This window comes from Taudactylus pleione, unplaced genomic scaffold, assembly GCF_031769625.1.
Source record: "Taudactylus pleione unplaced genomic scaffold, aTauple2 ptg000040l, whole genome shotgun sequence".
In the NCBI taxonomy this organism is placed as follows: domain Eukaryota; kingdom Metazoa; phylum Chordata; class Amphibia; order Anura; family Myobatrachidae; genus Taudactylus; species Taudactylus pleione.
The window spans coordinates 6,435,755-6,453,961 of record NW_028284442.1 but is presented as its reverse complement, the minus strand read 5'-3'; the positions used below and the strand labels follow the sequence as shown (position 1 = coordinate 6,453,961).

Sequence of the window (18,207 nt, the reverse complement as noted above, 5' to 3'; positions counted from 1 at the left end):
GAAATATTTTTATACACAATCGATTGCAAATTGCACGATTGCTGCAATCAATCTCTGATGTATGGGGGCCTTTACTACAGATTCTCAATTGGTTGAGATCTGGGCTTTGACTAGGCCATTCCAACACATTTAAATGTTTCCCCTTAAACCACTCGATTCTTGCTTTAACAGTATGCTTCGGGTCATTGTCCTGCTGAAAGGTGAACCTCCGTCCCAGTCTCATATCACAGGCAGACTGAAACAGGTTTTGCTCAAGAATATCCCTGTATTTAGCACCATCTTTCCATCTTTCCCTCGACTCGAATCAGTTTCCCAGTCCCTGCTGCTGAAAAACATCCCCACAGCATGATGCTGCCACCACCATGTTTCATGGTTTTCTTGGGCTGATGGGATGTGTTGGGTTTGCGCCAGATATAGCGTTTTCCTTGGTGGATGAAAAGTTCCATTTTAGTCTCCTCTGACCAGAGTACCTTCCTCCATACATTTGGGGAGTCGCCCACATGCCTTTTGGCAAACTCAAATCATGTCGTCTTCTTTTTATCACTAAGTAATGGCTTTTTTCTGGCCACTATTCCATAAAGCCCAGCTCTATGGAGTGTACGGCTTATTGTGGTCACATGCACAGATACACCAGTCTCTGCTGTGGAACTCTGCAGCTCCTTCAGGGTTACCTTTGGTCTCTGTGCTGCCTCTCTGATTAATGCCCTTTTTGCCCAATCTGTGGGTTTTGGTGGATGGCCCTCTCTTGGCAGGTTTATTGTGGTACCATGTTCTTTCCATTTGATGACGATGGATTTGATGGTCTCGGGGGATCATCAAAGATTTGGATATTTTTTTATAACCCAACCCAGAATTGTACTTCTCAACAACTTTGTCCCTGACTTGTTTGGAGAGCTCCTTGGTCTTCATGTTGTGATGCCTCTTGCTTAGTGATGTTGCAGCCTCTGGGGCCTTTCAGAAAAGGTGTATACTGACAGCTCATGTGACACTTAGATTTCACACAGGTGGTCTTAATTTCCCTAATTATGTGACTTCTGAAGGTAATTGGTTGTACCAGAACTTTTGAGGGGCTTCATAGCAAAGGGGGTGATTACATATACACATGCCAATTTTCAGAATTGTATTTATAAGGATTCTTTTTTTATATATATTTTTCTCATTTCACTTCACCAAATTAGACTATTTTGTGCAGATCCATCACATAAAATTCAGAATAAAAAAAATAAATAAATTACAGGTTGCAATGTAACAAAAAAGGTAAAAAGCCAAGGGGGGAGAATACTTTTGCAAGGCACTGTGTATGTATGTACGTACGTACGTACGTACGTGTGTGTGTGTATGTATATATATATATATATATATATATAAAATATGTGTATGTGTGTGTGTGTATGTATATATGTATATATATATATATATATATATATATATATATATATTATGGTTAATGCAAATATCTGGTATCTGGTTAGCCAATCTTGAGGCAGCAGTTCTATGCATAAAAGCTTGCAGATATGCTCAGATTTGGGAAGAAATGTGATCTGAATGACTGCAGAGAATTCAGTTATGCACAAAGTTGATGCTGTGTGATGGCACCCTGTGGCACCAGTATTTTTGCTAATTTATCCTCACACCCCATGGAGGTGTGCTGGAAAATTAATGAATATTGCATACTGTAGTAGGTGCGCAGCCAGAAAATGTAAGGAATCAAATCCTCCCATTGACCACGGAATGATTATTGGTTCCAGACAGGTGGCTTCGGTGTCTCAGAAAGTGCTTATTCTGGATTTACATAAAAAAACAACAATCTCTAGAGTTTACAGAGAATGGTGCGCAAACAAAAAATCCAGTAAGATGCACTTCTGACCTGTTAAAGAGAGCGATATCCAGACTGGTTCAAGCTGACAGGAAGGCGACCGTAACGCAAATTACCATGTGTTACAACAGTGGTATGCTGAAGATCCTCTCTGAGCAAATAGCATGGCAAACCTTGCAGTGAATGTGCAACAGCAGCAGAAGACCACACCAGGTTCACAGATAAGAACAGGAAACTGAGGCTGCTATGACACAGGCTCACCAAAAATGGAATGTTGAAGATTCTTGCTGCGGTATGCAGATGGCAGGGACAGAATTTGGCCTAAACGACATGAATCCAAATATCCATGCTTCCTTGTGTTAGAGATTCAGGCTGGTGGTGGTGTTATGATGTGAGGATTGTTTTCTTGGCACACATTTGGCCCTTTGATACAAATAGAACGAATATCACAGCATACCTACTTATTATTGCTGAACATGTTCTTCCCTTTATGGCCACAGTCTTCCCATCTTCTAATGACTACTTCAGTATAACTCACTATGTCACATAGCACATGTCATCTCAAGCTGCTTCCACAAACATCACAATGATTTCAGCGTACTCCTATGGCCTCCAAAATCTCCAGATCTCATTCCAAAAGAACATTTTTGGGATGTGGTGGAATGGAAGATTTGCTGCATTAATGTTCTGCAGTCCAATCTGCAGTGTGACAGTGTTATTTACACATGCCTAATAATACATGCTGTACTGACGGCAAAGGAGGTTCCTAATCAGGTGTCACTAATACATTTATATTGACGTTTAAGAGCAGTGCCCAGTGTTATTGCTGTACCCAGTCCCATTGCTGGTCCCAGTGAGCACCCCATATATTTACCCATAAACGGTGTGTGTGTATATATATATATATATATATATATATATATGTGTGTGTGTGTGTAATAAATATATATATATATATATATATATATATATATATAATGTATGTGCATATACACACAGGTCCATATATATTTGGAGACTGACACAATTTTTGTTATTTTAGCTGTTTACCAAAACATTTTCAAGTTACAGTTCTCTAATGAATATGGTTATAAAGTGCAGCTTTAATTTGAGGGTATACCAATCCAAGTTGGATGAAGGGTTTAGGAATTACAGTCGTCTAATATATAGCCCCCTCTTTTTCAATGGACCAAAAGTAATTGGACAATTGACTCAGAAGTGGTTTCATGAACAGGTGTAAGCTACTCATATGTTATTTCTTTATCAGTTAAGCAGACCAAAGGTCTGGAGTGGATTCCAAGTTTGGAATTTGCATTTGGAAGCTCATGCTGTGAACCCCACAGCATTTGCAAGTAAAACAGGCCATCCTTAGGCTGCAATAACAAAAAACATCTATTAAAGAGTTGGTTTGGTACATTCTGAGAAAATTGGTGAACTTGGCAACACAAAAAGGCCTGGATGTCCACAGAAGATAACAGTTGAGGACGATCGCAGGATTCTTTCCATGGTAAAGTAAAAACACCTTCACAACCTCCAGCCTATGAAGAATACTCTCCAGGAGGTAGGCTTTTCATTATCCAAGTCTACCATAAAGAGAAGACTTCACTAGAGCAAATGCAGCGGATTCACCATCAGGTGCAAACTATTCATGAGTCTCGAAAAGGCTAGATTTTGCCAAAGAAAATCTAATATAGCCAGCCCCGTTCTGGAGCAGTAATATTTAGACATATTGAAACGAAGATCAACCTGTACCAGAATGATGGGAAGAAAAAACTTTGGAGAAGGCTTGGAATGGATCATGATCCGAAGCAAACCACATCCTCTAGAAAACTCAGTGGAGGCAGTGTGATGGCATGGGCATGCATGACTTCCACTGAGTCACTAGTGGTTATTGATGATGTGACAGCCGGATGAATTCTAAAGTGTATTGGGATATACTGTCTGCTCAGTTTCTGCCAAATTCAGCAAAGTTGATTAGACAGTGCTTCACAGTACAGATGGACAATGACCCAAAACATACTGCACAGCAACACAGGAGTTTAAGGCAAACAATCAGAATATTCTGCAATTGCTGAGTCAGTCACATGATCTCAACCCAATTCAGCATGCATTTCACTTGCTGAAGAGAAAACTAAAGGCTAAAAGACTTGTGAACAAACAACAACTGAAGACAACTGCACTAAAGGCCTGGCACAACATATAAAAAAATGAGACAAAGCATTTGGTGATTATGTCCATGGGTTCCAGACTTCAGGCATTTACTGCCTGCAAAGGATCTCAATATAGTATTAAAAATGAACATTTTATTGATGATTATATTAATTTGTCCATTTACATCTGAGCACCAGAAAATAGGGGACTGTGCATAACATGGTTGCAATTTCCAAATGTTTCATACAGATGGCTGCAGTCACGCCAAACAGCCCCTCTCAGTGCGCCAGATCCTTTGAGACACTGCTAGCGACCAGCGTCTTTTTCGCTGCTTTTTTTTTGCAGATTATGCGTCTAAATCACGATGCGACTAGAACGCACCAGGAGACTGTGCTGATTAATTTATTATGCGACTGTTGTATTTTTGTATGTGACCTAGTCCCTTATTCAGTATACGAAGTGCTATGATGCAGCAGCCACAACATTTGCCCACGCCACGTTCTGTTTACAGACTTGGGGCCTGATTCAGCGACGGATGCAATGCCGATATTTTCGCCGAACGATTGTTTGCTATTGCACATTTGCGAACGCTGCACTGCGCAAATGCAGCAATTGCAATTACTCTCGTACACAGGAACCACCCGCAAACAGGTAGTCAGCATTTGTGGGTGGTAACGGGGGGAGGGAGGTTAGAAAAACGCAGGCATGTCTGACCGTTTAAACGCAGTTTCATGGGCGTGCATTAATTAGCCATTGCGAAAGCCATCGGAATAAGAGAGCTCTCTGAGTCATGAAAGCTGTTTGTGGCTGGCCAGTCTTGACTTACATGTTGCGTGACTGCCCGATGTGCATTGATAGTACCGATGTTTACACTGTTGCTTTGCTTTGAAAGGCATTAGCATATTTCTGTGCGAAATCGCAGCTGCGACTGCATTAGTGTAAATCTCTGAATCAGGTCCTGAGTCGCACACATATACAAGTGTCGCATATCAAATGAATCCGCATGCATCGCATTGCGACTTAGATGCATTTTCGGTAAATAAGATGCCCGATGTTGAGTTGCATTGGACCAGGTGGCTCACTCATACCAGGCATGTCGCATTGATTGGCGTATTGAGTATAGCTGTAGGAGGACACATCAGTAGGATATATTTGTTCTACCCCTTGATTTAAAGTTGAAAGTCTGCACTTCAATTGCGTTTTTATTGTTAAATTTCAAATCTATTGTGATGGTGTACAAACTGTAGAAAATTGTGTCATTGTCCAAATATATATGGACCTAACTGTATGTGTGTATATAGATATATATGCAAATAGTGAAATTAATGAATAGCGACCAGCGTGTTTAAAAAGCCAAAATGTAAAATAACAATATTTAAATATCCAATTAAACAAAGTGCTCAAATTCATTTCAGCACTTTGTTTAATTGGATATTTATATATAATTTTTTTCCATTTTGGCTTTTTAAACACGGTTGTTGCCATTCATCAATTTTACCATTTTGCATAGCATTTTATAGCATACCACCAATGCTATTACTTTATTGATTTAGCTGACACCCATTATAGGGGATTGCGGTTGTGATTTATCACAGGTTATGCACAGACATTGGATTGCTTAATGTTGGATATTTGAGGTATTTGCTCTTTTGTTGCTTTTCCATACACATTTCTAGATATGTACATATATATGTATGTATATGTGTGTGTGTGTATACAGTGTATATATATATATATATATATGTAATATATGCATACAGATGTGTCCTCATACATCTAGCCTCAATACGTCATGCTGCGCAACTTGCCTGATGAGAGTGAGCCACCAGGTCCCATTCTACTCTACTAGCATTGTAGCCAGAAACATCACCGGGTCTGGTGACACCCGGTGTGCACTATGGATACCTCCAGGGATCCCGATAATATCACTTTGGGGGCAGTCCAGCATCACTGCAGATGGTGGGCTGCCCCCGGAGACTGGGCAGTCTGTACTGTCTGCTCCTTTTCTATGACGGGAGCCGGGTGCTGTAGAAGAATGTCACACTGCAGCACTCTGCTCCTGTCACTGTAGAGGAGCCAGCATTTTGGTGTCACCCCCTCCGTGGGTGACACCCAGGTGTGACTCACACCCCCCTCATGACGCCACTGATTTAAGTACTTTGTATACAGATTCAGAGACTCTATTGTACACAGATATACAAGTGTCACATAAATTAATCAGCACATTCTGTTGGTACTTTCTAGTCGCATCGCATTGCGACTTAGGGCCATATTCAATTAGGTGCGAAAAGCTGTTTTCTGCGGAAAAGTATCACGAGTGACGTAATTTTCACCAGTGCGGAAACTCAATGCAGTGGGACCTACGGAAAAGTTTCGCCTATGAATAGGTGTCCAAAAAAAAGTGCTGAATTGGGGTTTTGGGGTGAAAAGCTGCGGGAACCCCCCTGCTCTCTTGGGACAGTCCCCCAAAGGTAAACCGCATAAAAAAAATTATAAAAAATCTTTAGATCACCCCAAAAAAGTACTTTCATTTTGGGGGCGAAAAAGTCCAAAGTTGGGGGGCAAACTTAAAAAGTAGCGAAATAGACTTCAGGGGGGTCCCCAAGTATGTCCCAGGTGTTTTAAAGTTTGCAGGTATTTGCGGCAGGTGGATTTTTAACGATTTTTAAACCTTCGCTTTAGCTACTTAAAAATATTCTTGCACCCACTTTCAGGTACCCCAAATATGCTGGGCCTACTTATTTTCACCATAAAAAACTGCAAAATGCTATTCTTCACCACTTATGCAAAGACGCTAAATAGCAGCTATTGAGAGCATTTAAGTACCCCAAATACCTTCGGCATAGCTATTCAGAGGTGTCTAGAGTGATCCCCAATGTCAGTGCATCTTTTGGGGGGTGTCGGGCTGATTTCCCCAAATCTGACTACTTTTCGCATGTTACAGTTTTGCCGGGTCCCTTTTTCGCTGATTTCTAATTGAATACGGGGATAAGTGGGGACACGCGCAATACTTTTTCGCATGGAAAACCAGCGATGTCAGTGAAAAGTACGGGACTTTTCGCCTGGAATTGAATATGCCCCTTAGACACATTTTAGGCAAAAACAAAAGACGCCTGGCACTAGCAGAATCTCACGGGACCTGGCGCGCCGAGAGGGACTTTTTAGCGCCACACACACACTCTTGATTCTTCAAAATAAAAGCAGCAATTTTTAATTCAAAGTTGTAACACTGATACGTTGACTGGGTTAGGTTATATGCAGTATAAATATTCAGAATTTCATTTTGGCATGCCATTTGTGGAAATTGTGAGACTGTGTAAGTTTAAGTGAACCTCATAGCTATAAATTACTCTTTTATGTCACATACTTGTTGGAGAAAGTACCTTTACACAGGGCTTGTACTGTAATGTTCTTTGCAGAGTTGTAAAGCACAGTTCATTATAACTAATGGAGGTTTATGTTTGGATTTTTCAGGCAACGTGTAACGGAAATCATATTTGTTTTAAAGGCTGTAAGCACTCTAATAGATTCACTTAAGAAAACTCACCCAGAAAATGGTAAGTACATTACAAATTGCAAAACACATTGGTACTTTTTTTTTTGTGCTTGCTTCTGCAAGTGCTCAATAGTTGAGTAGCTCTATCATGGATGTAAATACAGATGTGCCTAGCTACATCTTTGCCGATCGCACTACAAACGTGTGCAAGCATTCATCATGCAATTACCCGCAGCTGCATACGTTATGGCGCGCACTGCGATTGCACTATGCAATCCTTTGGAGGCGCCAGTGCGAACGCAGTTCGCTTATCTGTGTTAAACAGATGTGTTGGAATCGGTATGTAATAACGCCGGCCGCATGGCCGGCAGTTCGAATCCCAGCATCGTCAGGCCGATAGATGAAGAGATCCCTATAGCGCTGGAAATCCAGATCATCCCCAGGTAAGTACTAACTAATGTAACCTACCTCCCTAATCCTAACCCTCCCTTAGGGGTGCCTAACCCTAACCTCCCCCCAAGTGCCTAACCCTAATCGCCCCCCATAGTGCCTAAACCTAACTCCCCCTTCCCCGCTACCTAAACCTAAGTTCCCTGGGTGGTTGCCTAACCTCCCCCCGGGGGTGCCTAACTCTCCCTCCCCCTAGCCTAACCTCCTGGGGGGATGCTAACCCCAAGTCCCCCCCGGGAGCCCTAAACCTAACCCTCCCCCCCGCGGCTGTCCGCTCACGGCGCCCGGCATCCCTATCGATCTAGACGCCGGATATTTCACCCTCGCCGGGATATGACAGTCGGGAAGCCGGCTGTCGGTATAATGTCGATGTTGAGTGACAGCACGCCCCCTTTGGTGGGCGGGCCATGGGGGTGGCTGCCCAGATGGAGGCGTTCCCATGAGAACGCCTACTGTCTGAGGGCAGCCCCACTGACATTGAGAAACCTCTCTGGGGCTTGCGGCCACAAGACCCTACCACAAGGGTCTCGCCGCAAGCCCGATGGTGGCGATGGTCTTGACCATCGCGACCATCATCCTGGCCGCTCGCATTAGCTGTGGGTGGCAACCCACAGCAATGCGAGCGGCCAGGAGGCTGCTCCATAAAAAAAAAAAAAAAGACGCCCTGATTCTGAGCGAGCGCTCTGTCAGAGCGTCCGGCTCTGAATCAGGGCCTCTGGGCCTGATTCAGACCCGCTCGCGAGCACTGAGCGCTCGCAATCGGGTCGATGGTGGCCCAGTGCGCATGCGCACGACGGAGCCGGCTCCGTCGTGCGCATGCGCGAGATCCAGATAGCGACGGGCAAGCCGTCGCTCCAGGTCTCGTACCAAAGGGGGCGTGCTGTCGATGTTGAGTGACAGCACGCCCCCTTTGGTGGGCGTGCCGGGGGCGTGGCTGCCCAGACGGAGGCGTTCCTATGGGAACGCCTACCGTCTGGGGCCGGCCCCACTGACATCACAAGTGATGTCAGTGGGAGTGCTTTCGGCTCTGTTTGAGCCGAAAGCACTCTAGGGCTTGCGGCAACGAGACCCTACCACAAGGGTCTCATCGCAAGCCCGATGGTCTTGACCATCGCGACCATCTTCCTGCACAGCTATGTGAGCGGGCAGGAGGCCATTAAAAAAAAAAAAAAAAGCCCGGCCCTGATTCAGAGCGAGCGCTCTATCAGAGCGTCCGGCTGTGTATTAGGTCTTTGATATTTGTGCGATTTTGTGATCAGTGTGATATTGGTGGGGCCTGTATATTATGACCTGTGGGCCTGATTCAGAGCCGGACGCTATATGCGCTCGCTCGTTCAGAAAAAGGGGCCGGCTATTTAAATTGAGCGCTCACTCTTTGCGGTCTGTTGACGCCTCTATGTCTGAGCGAGCAAACGAAACATGCACTCACTATTTTGTAAAGACGCCCCCTGGCCACTCGCATCCTACGTCATCTCCGCTATTTATTAGATTAATCGAGTACATCGAAAGGCGTCTGAACTGCTCGCAGTGCTTGTGGTAGGATTTTCCTACTGCAATCATGCGAACAGTTCAGGCTAAGAAACAACCAAGTGACGTGGTCGATGACGCTGCTTTGTTAATTATGCACACCCTTAAAACGCCCTTTTTGACCGTTTGGCACGCCTGCGTTCGGATCACAACTCCCCGTTTTCAAGCACCTTCCCCTGTTACCACCCACAAATGCCTCATCCTGTCACTCAAATTAGTAGGCACTCGCTATTTTGCGAGCACTCGATTTCCGACCGCAATGACTGGTTGGCACATGCGCATTACGACCCATACGCATGCGCAGATGTGTGAACATCGCTCGGAGCGAACGAGCGGCCGCTTACGAGCGGCTCTGAATCAGGCCCTGTGTCTCAAGTGTGACCAATGGGCAATATATGTTGCTATTGTGTTATATCACTTTTGTGATAAATTTCTTAGTATAGCTATTGTGAGGATTTGCTATTGCACAACCCAAGAAGTATCATAACTGAAAGCAATAAAAACTAAAGGTGTGTAGTGTACACACTTGGTGATATTACTGAGCAATTGCACGATTATGACATCGTAATCGTGCAATCGCTCAGTAATCGTGCACAAATCGTGCACTATAATGTCGGAAACGACCAGCGATGCGCGCTCCCGCTGGTCGTTTCTGACATCTATCATCACCTGAACAGATTGGCCATGTTCAGGAATGATGGAGGTTTCCTACACTGAACGACATATCGTTCAGTGTAGGCACTACAGGGGATCAGGAACGACTGTACAATTACGATGTCATAATCGTACTGTCTTTCCTAATCGCCAAGTGTGTACACTGCTTTACTCTACCAAATATACATACAGTACAGTACATGGTTAGAAAGCAAAGATACGGAAGTAATTTGCTTAGTTAATATAGAAGTATAGTATATACGAGCCAACTCTAATATCTGTCTGAATGTTGACATAGGAAAATATAGTCTTGTAATTGTATGTGAAGTTTAGTGGTGTAGTGGAACAGCTAATATTAGAACATGGCATGCTTTTGAACTTGCTGCAGTACATAATTTGCTAGTTTAAAACGAGCATGTGACTGACAACTGCATATCCGAAGAATTGCGATATTCTCTGCTCCCACTCTCCATGTTTCCGCCCTCTGGTTATAGATTGGGAGAGGAGCTGATGTGCTATTCTCTGTTCCCACTCTCCATGTTTCCGCCCATTGGTTATGGATTGGGGGAGGAGCGGATGTGCTGTTCTCTGCTCCCCCTCTCCATGTATCTGCCCTCTGGTTATAGATTGGGAGAGATGCTGATGTGCTATTCTCTGTTCCCACTCTCCATGTTTCCGCCCTCTGGTTATAGATTGGGAGAGGAGCTGATGTGCTATTCTCTGTTCCCACTCTCCATGTTTCCGCCCTCTGGTTATAGATTGGGAGAGGAACTGATGTGCTATTCTCTGTTCCCACTCTCCATGTTTCCACCCTACATTAATAGAGTGGGAGAGGAACTGATGTTTCGTACTGTAAACCATCACACGACCGATCTGCTGATCATGAGTGCATTGTTATTATAGGAACACATGTAAAAAATGGATGGAAACTGATGAAATGTGAAGTTATTTTATTATTTTGTAGTTTTTAAAAACATCAAAATCTTGTGAAACTAAAGGCATGACCCAGAGCTAGAGGGGGTGGATGGGGCTATCAGAGATAATTTCATTTAGAAACTAACCTAGTGGGACATGTACTGTAAATGTAACGCCCAGGCACTAGTCTGATATTCATACAAATTAAAGCTGTTATTTGTATATTTGTACCCTGCCACTTTTGCATCTGTCGAGACATGCAAATTAAAATAACAGCTCTGTGAATCACGTGGTGATCTTATGCAAATGTATATATTCATGTAATCTATATATGTATTATATAAGCTTTTTCATTTTTGCTGGTCTCCAGTATGCTCTGTGGGCCTGATTCAGACCGCTTGCGACCGGGTCGATGGTGGGCCAGTGCGCACGCGCACGACGGAGCCGGCTCCGTCGTGTTCATGGACGAGACCCGGCTAGCGACGGGCAATCCATCGCTCCGGGTCTCGCACCAAAGGGGGCGAGATGTTGAGTGACAGCTCGCCCCCTTTGGTGGGCGGGCCGGGTGTGGTGGCTGCCCAAACGGAGGCGTTCCCATGTGAACGCCTGCCGTTTGGGGCGGCCCCACTGACATCACAAGTGATGTCAGTGGAGAGATTCCGGCTCTGTTAGAGCCGAAATCTCTCTGGGGCTTGCGGCCACGAAACCCTACCACAAGGGTCTCGTCACAAGCCCGATGGTTGCGATGGTCTTGACCATCGCGACCATCAACCTGGCCGCTCGCTATAGCTGTGGGTGGTCACTCACAGCTATGCGAGCGGCCAGGAGTCCGCACAAAAAAAAAAAACACACCCTGATTCGGAGCGAGCGCTCTTTCAGAGCGTCCGGCTCTGAATCAGGGCCTGTATTCCATGTGAAGATGATTTATTGGTGCATTTGGAATAGGCCCACAAGAAACTTAAAAAAAAAAAAAAAAAAAAAACCCTTAAGATAATACTCTTAAAGACTTTCAACCAAACATCCAGCTGACCAACTTCTCTGTCCAACTAATATTGGCTGAAAGCACCAGTACTGCTTACAAATTGGGAGGAGGACCACACAAGTGTTTTTCTATTTTGTTATTATTTCATTGACTATTTCTTATTTTAATTTCCAGTCATTTTTTTGTGTCATCTGGCATCACAGTAAATTGTAGCCAGCCTCTTGTATACATGTCCACCACATCAACCACTACCATCATTTTGTGTCCTAGACAATTCCAGCATCTTAGGGAGCACAGACACAGGCCTGACTTATGCGTTCAAATGTTTTAAGTGATCTTGCTTGCCGCTGTTTTTTATTCTGAACAAATAAGAGCAGCAAGTTATGGTGGTAATAGTCACCAGCAGACATTTCAAGTAATGTAAACAACCTATTATCCCTGTTATGAAATATGTTTATCTCCTTGTGGATCAGTTTATTAAAATAAAATCCATGACAACTAAAGGAGATGGGAAAGGAATGCAGATGGTGGAATTAATTGAAAGAACTTGCAGAAGCAATATCGAGTTTGTGTGACCTTCAAGGTTTGTGAATCATACATCCTCAGGCAACACATTCATCAAAACTTTCCTTAAGAGATGGATGACAGGGTCACTATAGTTTTCCTTACCCCATCTCTTAATGAACTCCACAAACCCAGTCTAAGAAAGCATTGGCATTCCTATGCTATGCAGCCCTCTCTCACAGAGACCATTATTGGGCTGCACAGCACTCCATGTCTACCACTATTCTTTTCCTGGAATATATTAGGACTAGTCAGCATTTGGTTCTACTTATAACTTATCAAATCATGCAGTTACTTCTTATGATGCGTACACACGGTCATATCGCGGGACAATCCGATAACGATCGTTATCTGATCGTCCTGCATGTGTTGGATGATCGTTATTGAACATCCAACACATGCATGTTTGGCACCTACGACTATAACGACCCGCGAACGTCCCTATAGTAAACAGGATAACCTGATCGTTATCGACCAGGTATGCCTGCTTGCACGGACTACGGACGATGGTCGGTAACGGCCAAACATGGCCGCGCCATCGTTTACTCATTTGCAGGGGCCAGAAGCGGTCAGATTTTAACAATATCGATAGGATTGTTATCGTGAAAATCTAACTGCTTATCTGACCATGTGTACGCACCAATACTTTTACCTTGCTGCTGTGCTTCCATTTCCCATGCGATTGTATTTAATTTTTCCATGCTGTTGAACTTACTTTTACTATGCTGTTATACTACCCTGATGTTGTACTTGCAGTACTTTTACCGTGCTGTTATACTACTATGCTGTTGTACTTACTTTTACCATGCTGTTATACTTACCTTTTCCATTTTAGTAATAGATATTTATATAGCGCACACATATTACACAGCACTTTACAGAGAATATTTTAGTGGTTCACATCCGTTCCTGTCCCAGTGGAGTTTACAATATGTTCCTTATCACATGGACACAAGTAAACACTAAGGTTATTTGGCTTTTGACAAACAAAGTAACCAGTCAGTAAGTTTTTGGAGTATGGGTGTAAAACGGAGCGACCAGAGGAAACCCATGCAAACACAGGAGAACGTACAAACTTCACACAGATTATGCCTTGGTTGGGAATTGATATCCTCACCTCAGGTGTGTGTGAGAGCAGTGCTCATCACTTTGCCAACCATGCTACCATGTCATGTGTTTCTACTTAGCTTAAACCATACATTTCTACATACTTATACCATGCAGTTACTTATACTATGTAGTTGTTTTTACTTATACCATGCCGTTGTAATTAATTACATGAAGCAGTTACTTACTTATACCATGCCGTTGTAATTAATTACATGAAGCAGTTACTTACTTATACCATGCAGTAGCTCAGGGCTTGACAAATTTTTCTAAAACTTAGGAGCCACGATGAAAGTGTAGGAGCCAGACCCCCCCTTCCCCCCGGGAAGCATTACTGAGCACCTACGCCCCTGACAACCAACCCCCATGGCCACACCACTAACGGGGTGCCCCAGTAGTAATCCCCCCCTCTGCAGTGCTCCCAGTAGTAATCCCCCCCTCTGCAGTGCCCCCAGTAGTAATCCCCCCTCTGCAGTGCCCCCAGTAGTGGTTCCCTTATGTAGTGCTCCTTTAATCGGTGCCCCCAGAAGTGCCCCTCCCCCATATGCATTGCCCCCAGTAGTAGTCCCCGCTATGCAGTGACCCCATTAGTGACCCCCCCCTGTGTCCCAAGTAGCAGCCACACCCAATATGCAGTGCCCCCACAGTAGCGGCCACCCCCACCTATGCAGTGTCCCTACAGTAGCGACCATCCCCCCTATGCAGTGCCCCTTAAAAAAACAAAAAACGCAACTTACCTGATACCCGTTCCTGCCGACGACCGCCGCTGTCCGCTCCTCCTGGCCGCTCTGCACTATGGGAGAGACATAATGACGTCTCTCCCAACCTGCTGCGGGGTGAGCCAGAAGGTGTAGCTCATGCGTGAGCTCCAGCCGGCTCACTCCGTGGACGACGCAGCAGCCAATGAGAGTCTGACAGACTCTCATCGGCTGCTATAACAAACATACAGCCGCCGCTGACAGCTGTATGTTTGTTACTCTGTAATGTGGACCGCGCTCGCGGTCTGCACTACAGGGCCCGGGGGTTGCTGAAAACCTGGTCGCCAGGCAGCCAAATCTGGTCGCCATGGCGACCTGGCCCCCGGGTTTTGTTGAGCCTTGCAGTAGCTTATTTAGAACTTATACCATGTAGTTATAGTTACTTATACCATGCAGTAGCTTACTTAGAACTTATACCATGTAGTTATAGTTACTTATACCATGCAGTAGCTTACTTAGAACTTATACCATGTAGTTATAGTTACTTATACCATGCAGTTGTTCTTATAGAATGCAGATACTTATACCTGTACCATACAGTTATACTTGCCTATACCATACAGTAGCTTACTTAGAACTTATACCATGTAGTTATAGTTACTTATACCATGCATTTACTGTTGTGGATAGTGGACACTACTTTAAACTTGTTAAAATAGTAGGTTTTTATTTTGTTAAGATGTAATTACTCATTACATCAGATAAACTTTTCATTTTTGCTATTTTATAACTCCTTTCTTTTTTTGTATGCACTTTAGTGGTTTTAAAGTACCACTAAAAACAGAAAATAAGAATAAATTCTGTTAAACTACTATTTGCACATTGATACTGAATGATTTAACATCCCCTGTAAAGCGCTATTTTGATGCTATAAAAGGTTAATTGAAGATTAATCAATAATACATGTCCTGGTTTATCAGGCTAGCCAGCATATTCAGTTTACTGTGCAGCCTGATAAGAATGTTACATCCTTTCGTTCACCACTAATGCCTGAAAACTACATTAAAAATAGAATTATATGTTTCTTATAAACTTGTTCACACCAACATATACATCATGTCTTAACTTGTGGTAACAATACAGTAGATTGTATTGGTAAAAGTACAATGCATTAAAAGTACATTGAAATGTGTTAAAAATCAATCATTAAACTGTGTGTATTAGTGTTCACACGCTTTGCCGCAGTGCATATGTAATGATGGAGTACAGTATATCAGGACTGAACATTTCCAGGTAGCCAGTTCACATTACAAAATTACGGCTTATGCCTATTTGTTTATCTTTCTTTTTTTTTTTCATTTTAGCTTTTACATTTAAAAGTTTATACGTAAAACCACTACCTACAGTATTGTATTTAACTGGGCAAATTTACTTGCTGATCATAAGAACAGTGCATGTGAGAATGGTATCATACAGACACATTGATTGCTAACGGTATACGTTTATGAAGCCGACCGCCGGCTTCTAGACTACTAAATCCCGGCGAGGGTTAAAAGACAGGCGGGAGACCAGCGCCCGGCATCCCGATCGAAGGGATGCCAGGCGCGGACAGCCGCGGGGGGGAGGGTTAGGTTTAGGGCTCCCAGGGGGGATTTAGGGTTAGGCGCCCCCCTGGGAGGTTAGGGTTAGGCTAGGGGGAGGGACGGTTAGGATTAGGCACCCCCAGAGGGAGGTTAGGGTTAGGCACCCCCCCCCGGGGGACTTAGGTTTAGGCGGCAGGGAAGGGGGGGGTTAGGTTTAGGCACCTAGAGGGGAGGTTAGGGGGTAAAATTAGGTTAGTTTATACTTACCTGGTGACTATCTGGATTTCCTCCTCCGTCGGGCTGCCGCTACCGATTCCATTGCTAACACTGTTCCAGCTTCTAAAATCCAAATGTTTAATGTACCACTGTGGGAGCTATTGAGTGTTGTGAAGTGAGGGGTGGCCACTCTTGCCCTGTTACACAGGAGAGATTGCACTCAAAGCTGTGTTGCTCCCAGGGACTGCAGGGTAGGAGAGTTCCTCATTCACTTAATACTATCACCCCAGGAGTGATTAAGCCCTATCAAATCCAGAGCTTTTCTAGCAGGAAGCACCATGTAACACCACCCATAAGCAGGAAAGGTACATAAACAGTGCAGACAAGTGTATTGATTGGTGGGCAAATGTTACTCAGGAATGACTTCCATGTCAGTGTGATTTTCCAGAAATCACACTGTCATGTTTGTAAATTGCTGCTGGCCACAAACTGGCTACATGATCTGCATGTTTGAAAAAATAACAAAAAACTTAAAGTATTGTTTTGATTTCAATATTCTGATCATAAAGCACACATAGATAGATATATCGTCCCAACGCAGATCGGAAGGATATATTTTATACATCATACAGTGGAAATGTAGTCGGTATCCCAGCGGTCAGAATACCGGCGCCAGAATCCCGGCTCTAGAATTCCGACCGCTGACATTCCGACGGTAAGTATTGGGGTTAGGCATTAGGGGGAGGGTTACGGTTAGGCTGCGGGAGAGGGGGGTTAGGGTTAGGATACTTGCCTAATACGGTGGGGATTTTGACTGTCGGGATGCCGCTGTCTGTATTCTGACCGCTGGAATCCCGACTGCCAGAATACCATACCCAACCCAATATAGTGTGTACGCCCGATCCATCGTTCTCTGCATCCTCACATCTGATGTTCTGCAGATGGGACGATGCAATGAACGACACAATGCAGTTACATACAGCATGTAACCATAGATTGCACCGTCGCACACTGGATCGTGCAGTGTGTACAGCGTGCATGATATATCATTACATCGTATTGTTCCATCGCTGGGTCACACCATTTTATAGTGTGTACTCTGCTACAATGTCCAAATTAATTTTCCAAGCTGACCAATTAAATTTCTGAATTATTTGTTCAGCCAGATGTGATCAACTGTTCTCAAGAATTAAACAATTTTGTAATGATTAGTACATATAGAAACAAAACACCTGTTAATGCATTTGGGGCCTACATTAGACATCCGAGGAGAAGACATTAGCTGGAGTTAGCAACATTGTGCAAGTTGAACAGATGCATATTGTAAATAGTTGTGGAATTTTTGTAGTGCGGAAACACAGGTTACCATATGTATTTCAAAAGATAACAGAACATGAACTGAGGCCCAATCAGCCACTTTTGGCCTTAACAATACCTTTCTGAATTCACACCTGCATGTTTTTGATCAGACGTCCATAGTTTGTCCCAAAGTGTCTCCATACATTCCTTCTAAATTTGTACCTTTCACTTCACTCTTTGGGTTTATATCAACTGTAAATAAATGAGCCACATTTGCATATCCCATTTCTCTTTTAATGTTAAGTATTGCAAACCGCAAATCAGTGATATTACACAGACTATCTACTGTACATACACTATGCTCATTGGTTTGCGTGCTTTTTCTGAAGTTCTGTACTGTCCATCATATTGTATTCCTATTATTAGTTTGCAGAAATATATATATGTATGTATATATACAGTCAGGTGCATAAATATTGGGACATTGACAGAATTTTCATATTTTGGCCTCTAGTCACCACCACAATGGCTTTGAAATGAAACAAACAAGATGTGATTTAACCTCAGACTTTCAGATTTAATTTGAGGGTAATTACATCCAAATCAGGTGAACGGTGTAGGAATTACAACGGTTTCTATATGTGCCTCCCACTTTTTAAGGGGCCAAAAGTAATGGGACTATCAACTCAAAAGCTATTTCATGGACAGGTGTGGGCTATTCCCTCATTATTTCATTATCAATTAAGCAG

At 43.6% G+C, this 18,207-nt stretch overlaps 1 protein-coding gene across 2 annotated transcripts in view; it reads left to right on the top strand.

Moving 5' to 3' along the window:
- MON2 (MON2 regulator of endosome-to-Golgi trafficking) overlaps nucleotides 1-18,207 on the top strand; it is a 151,013-nt gene that overhangs the window by 116,818 nt on the left and 15,988 nt on the right. For both annotated transcript variants that reach the window (XM_088454372.1, XM_088454371.1), the window contains one exon: nucleotides 7,442-7,524. In XM_088454372.1, coding sequence (XP_088310498.1) covers nucleotides 7,442-7,524 — 83 coding nt within the window. The remainder of the gene's footprint in view (nucleotides 1-7,441; nucleotides 7,525-18,207) is intronic.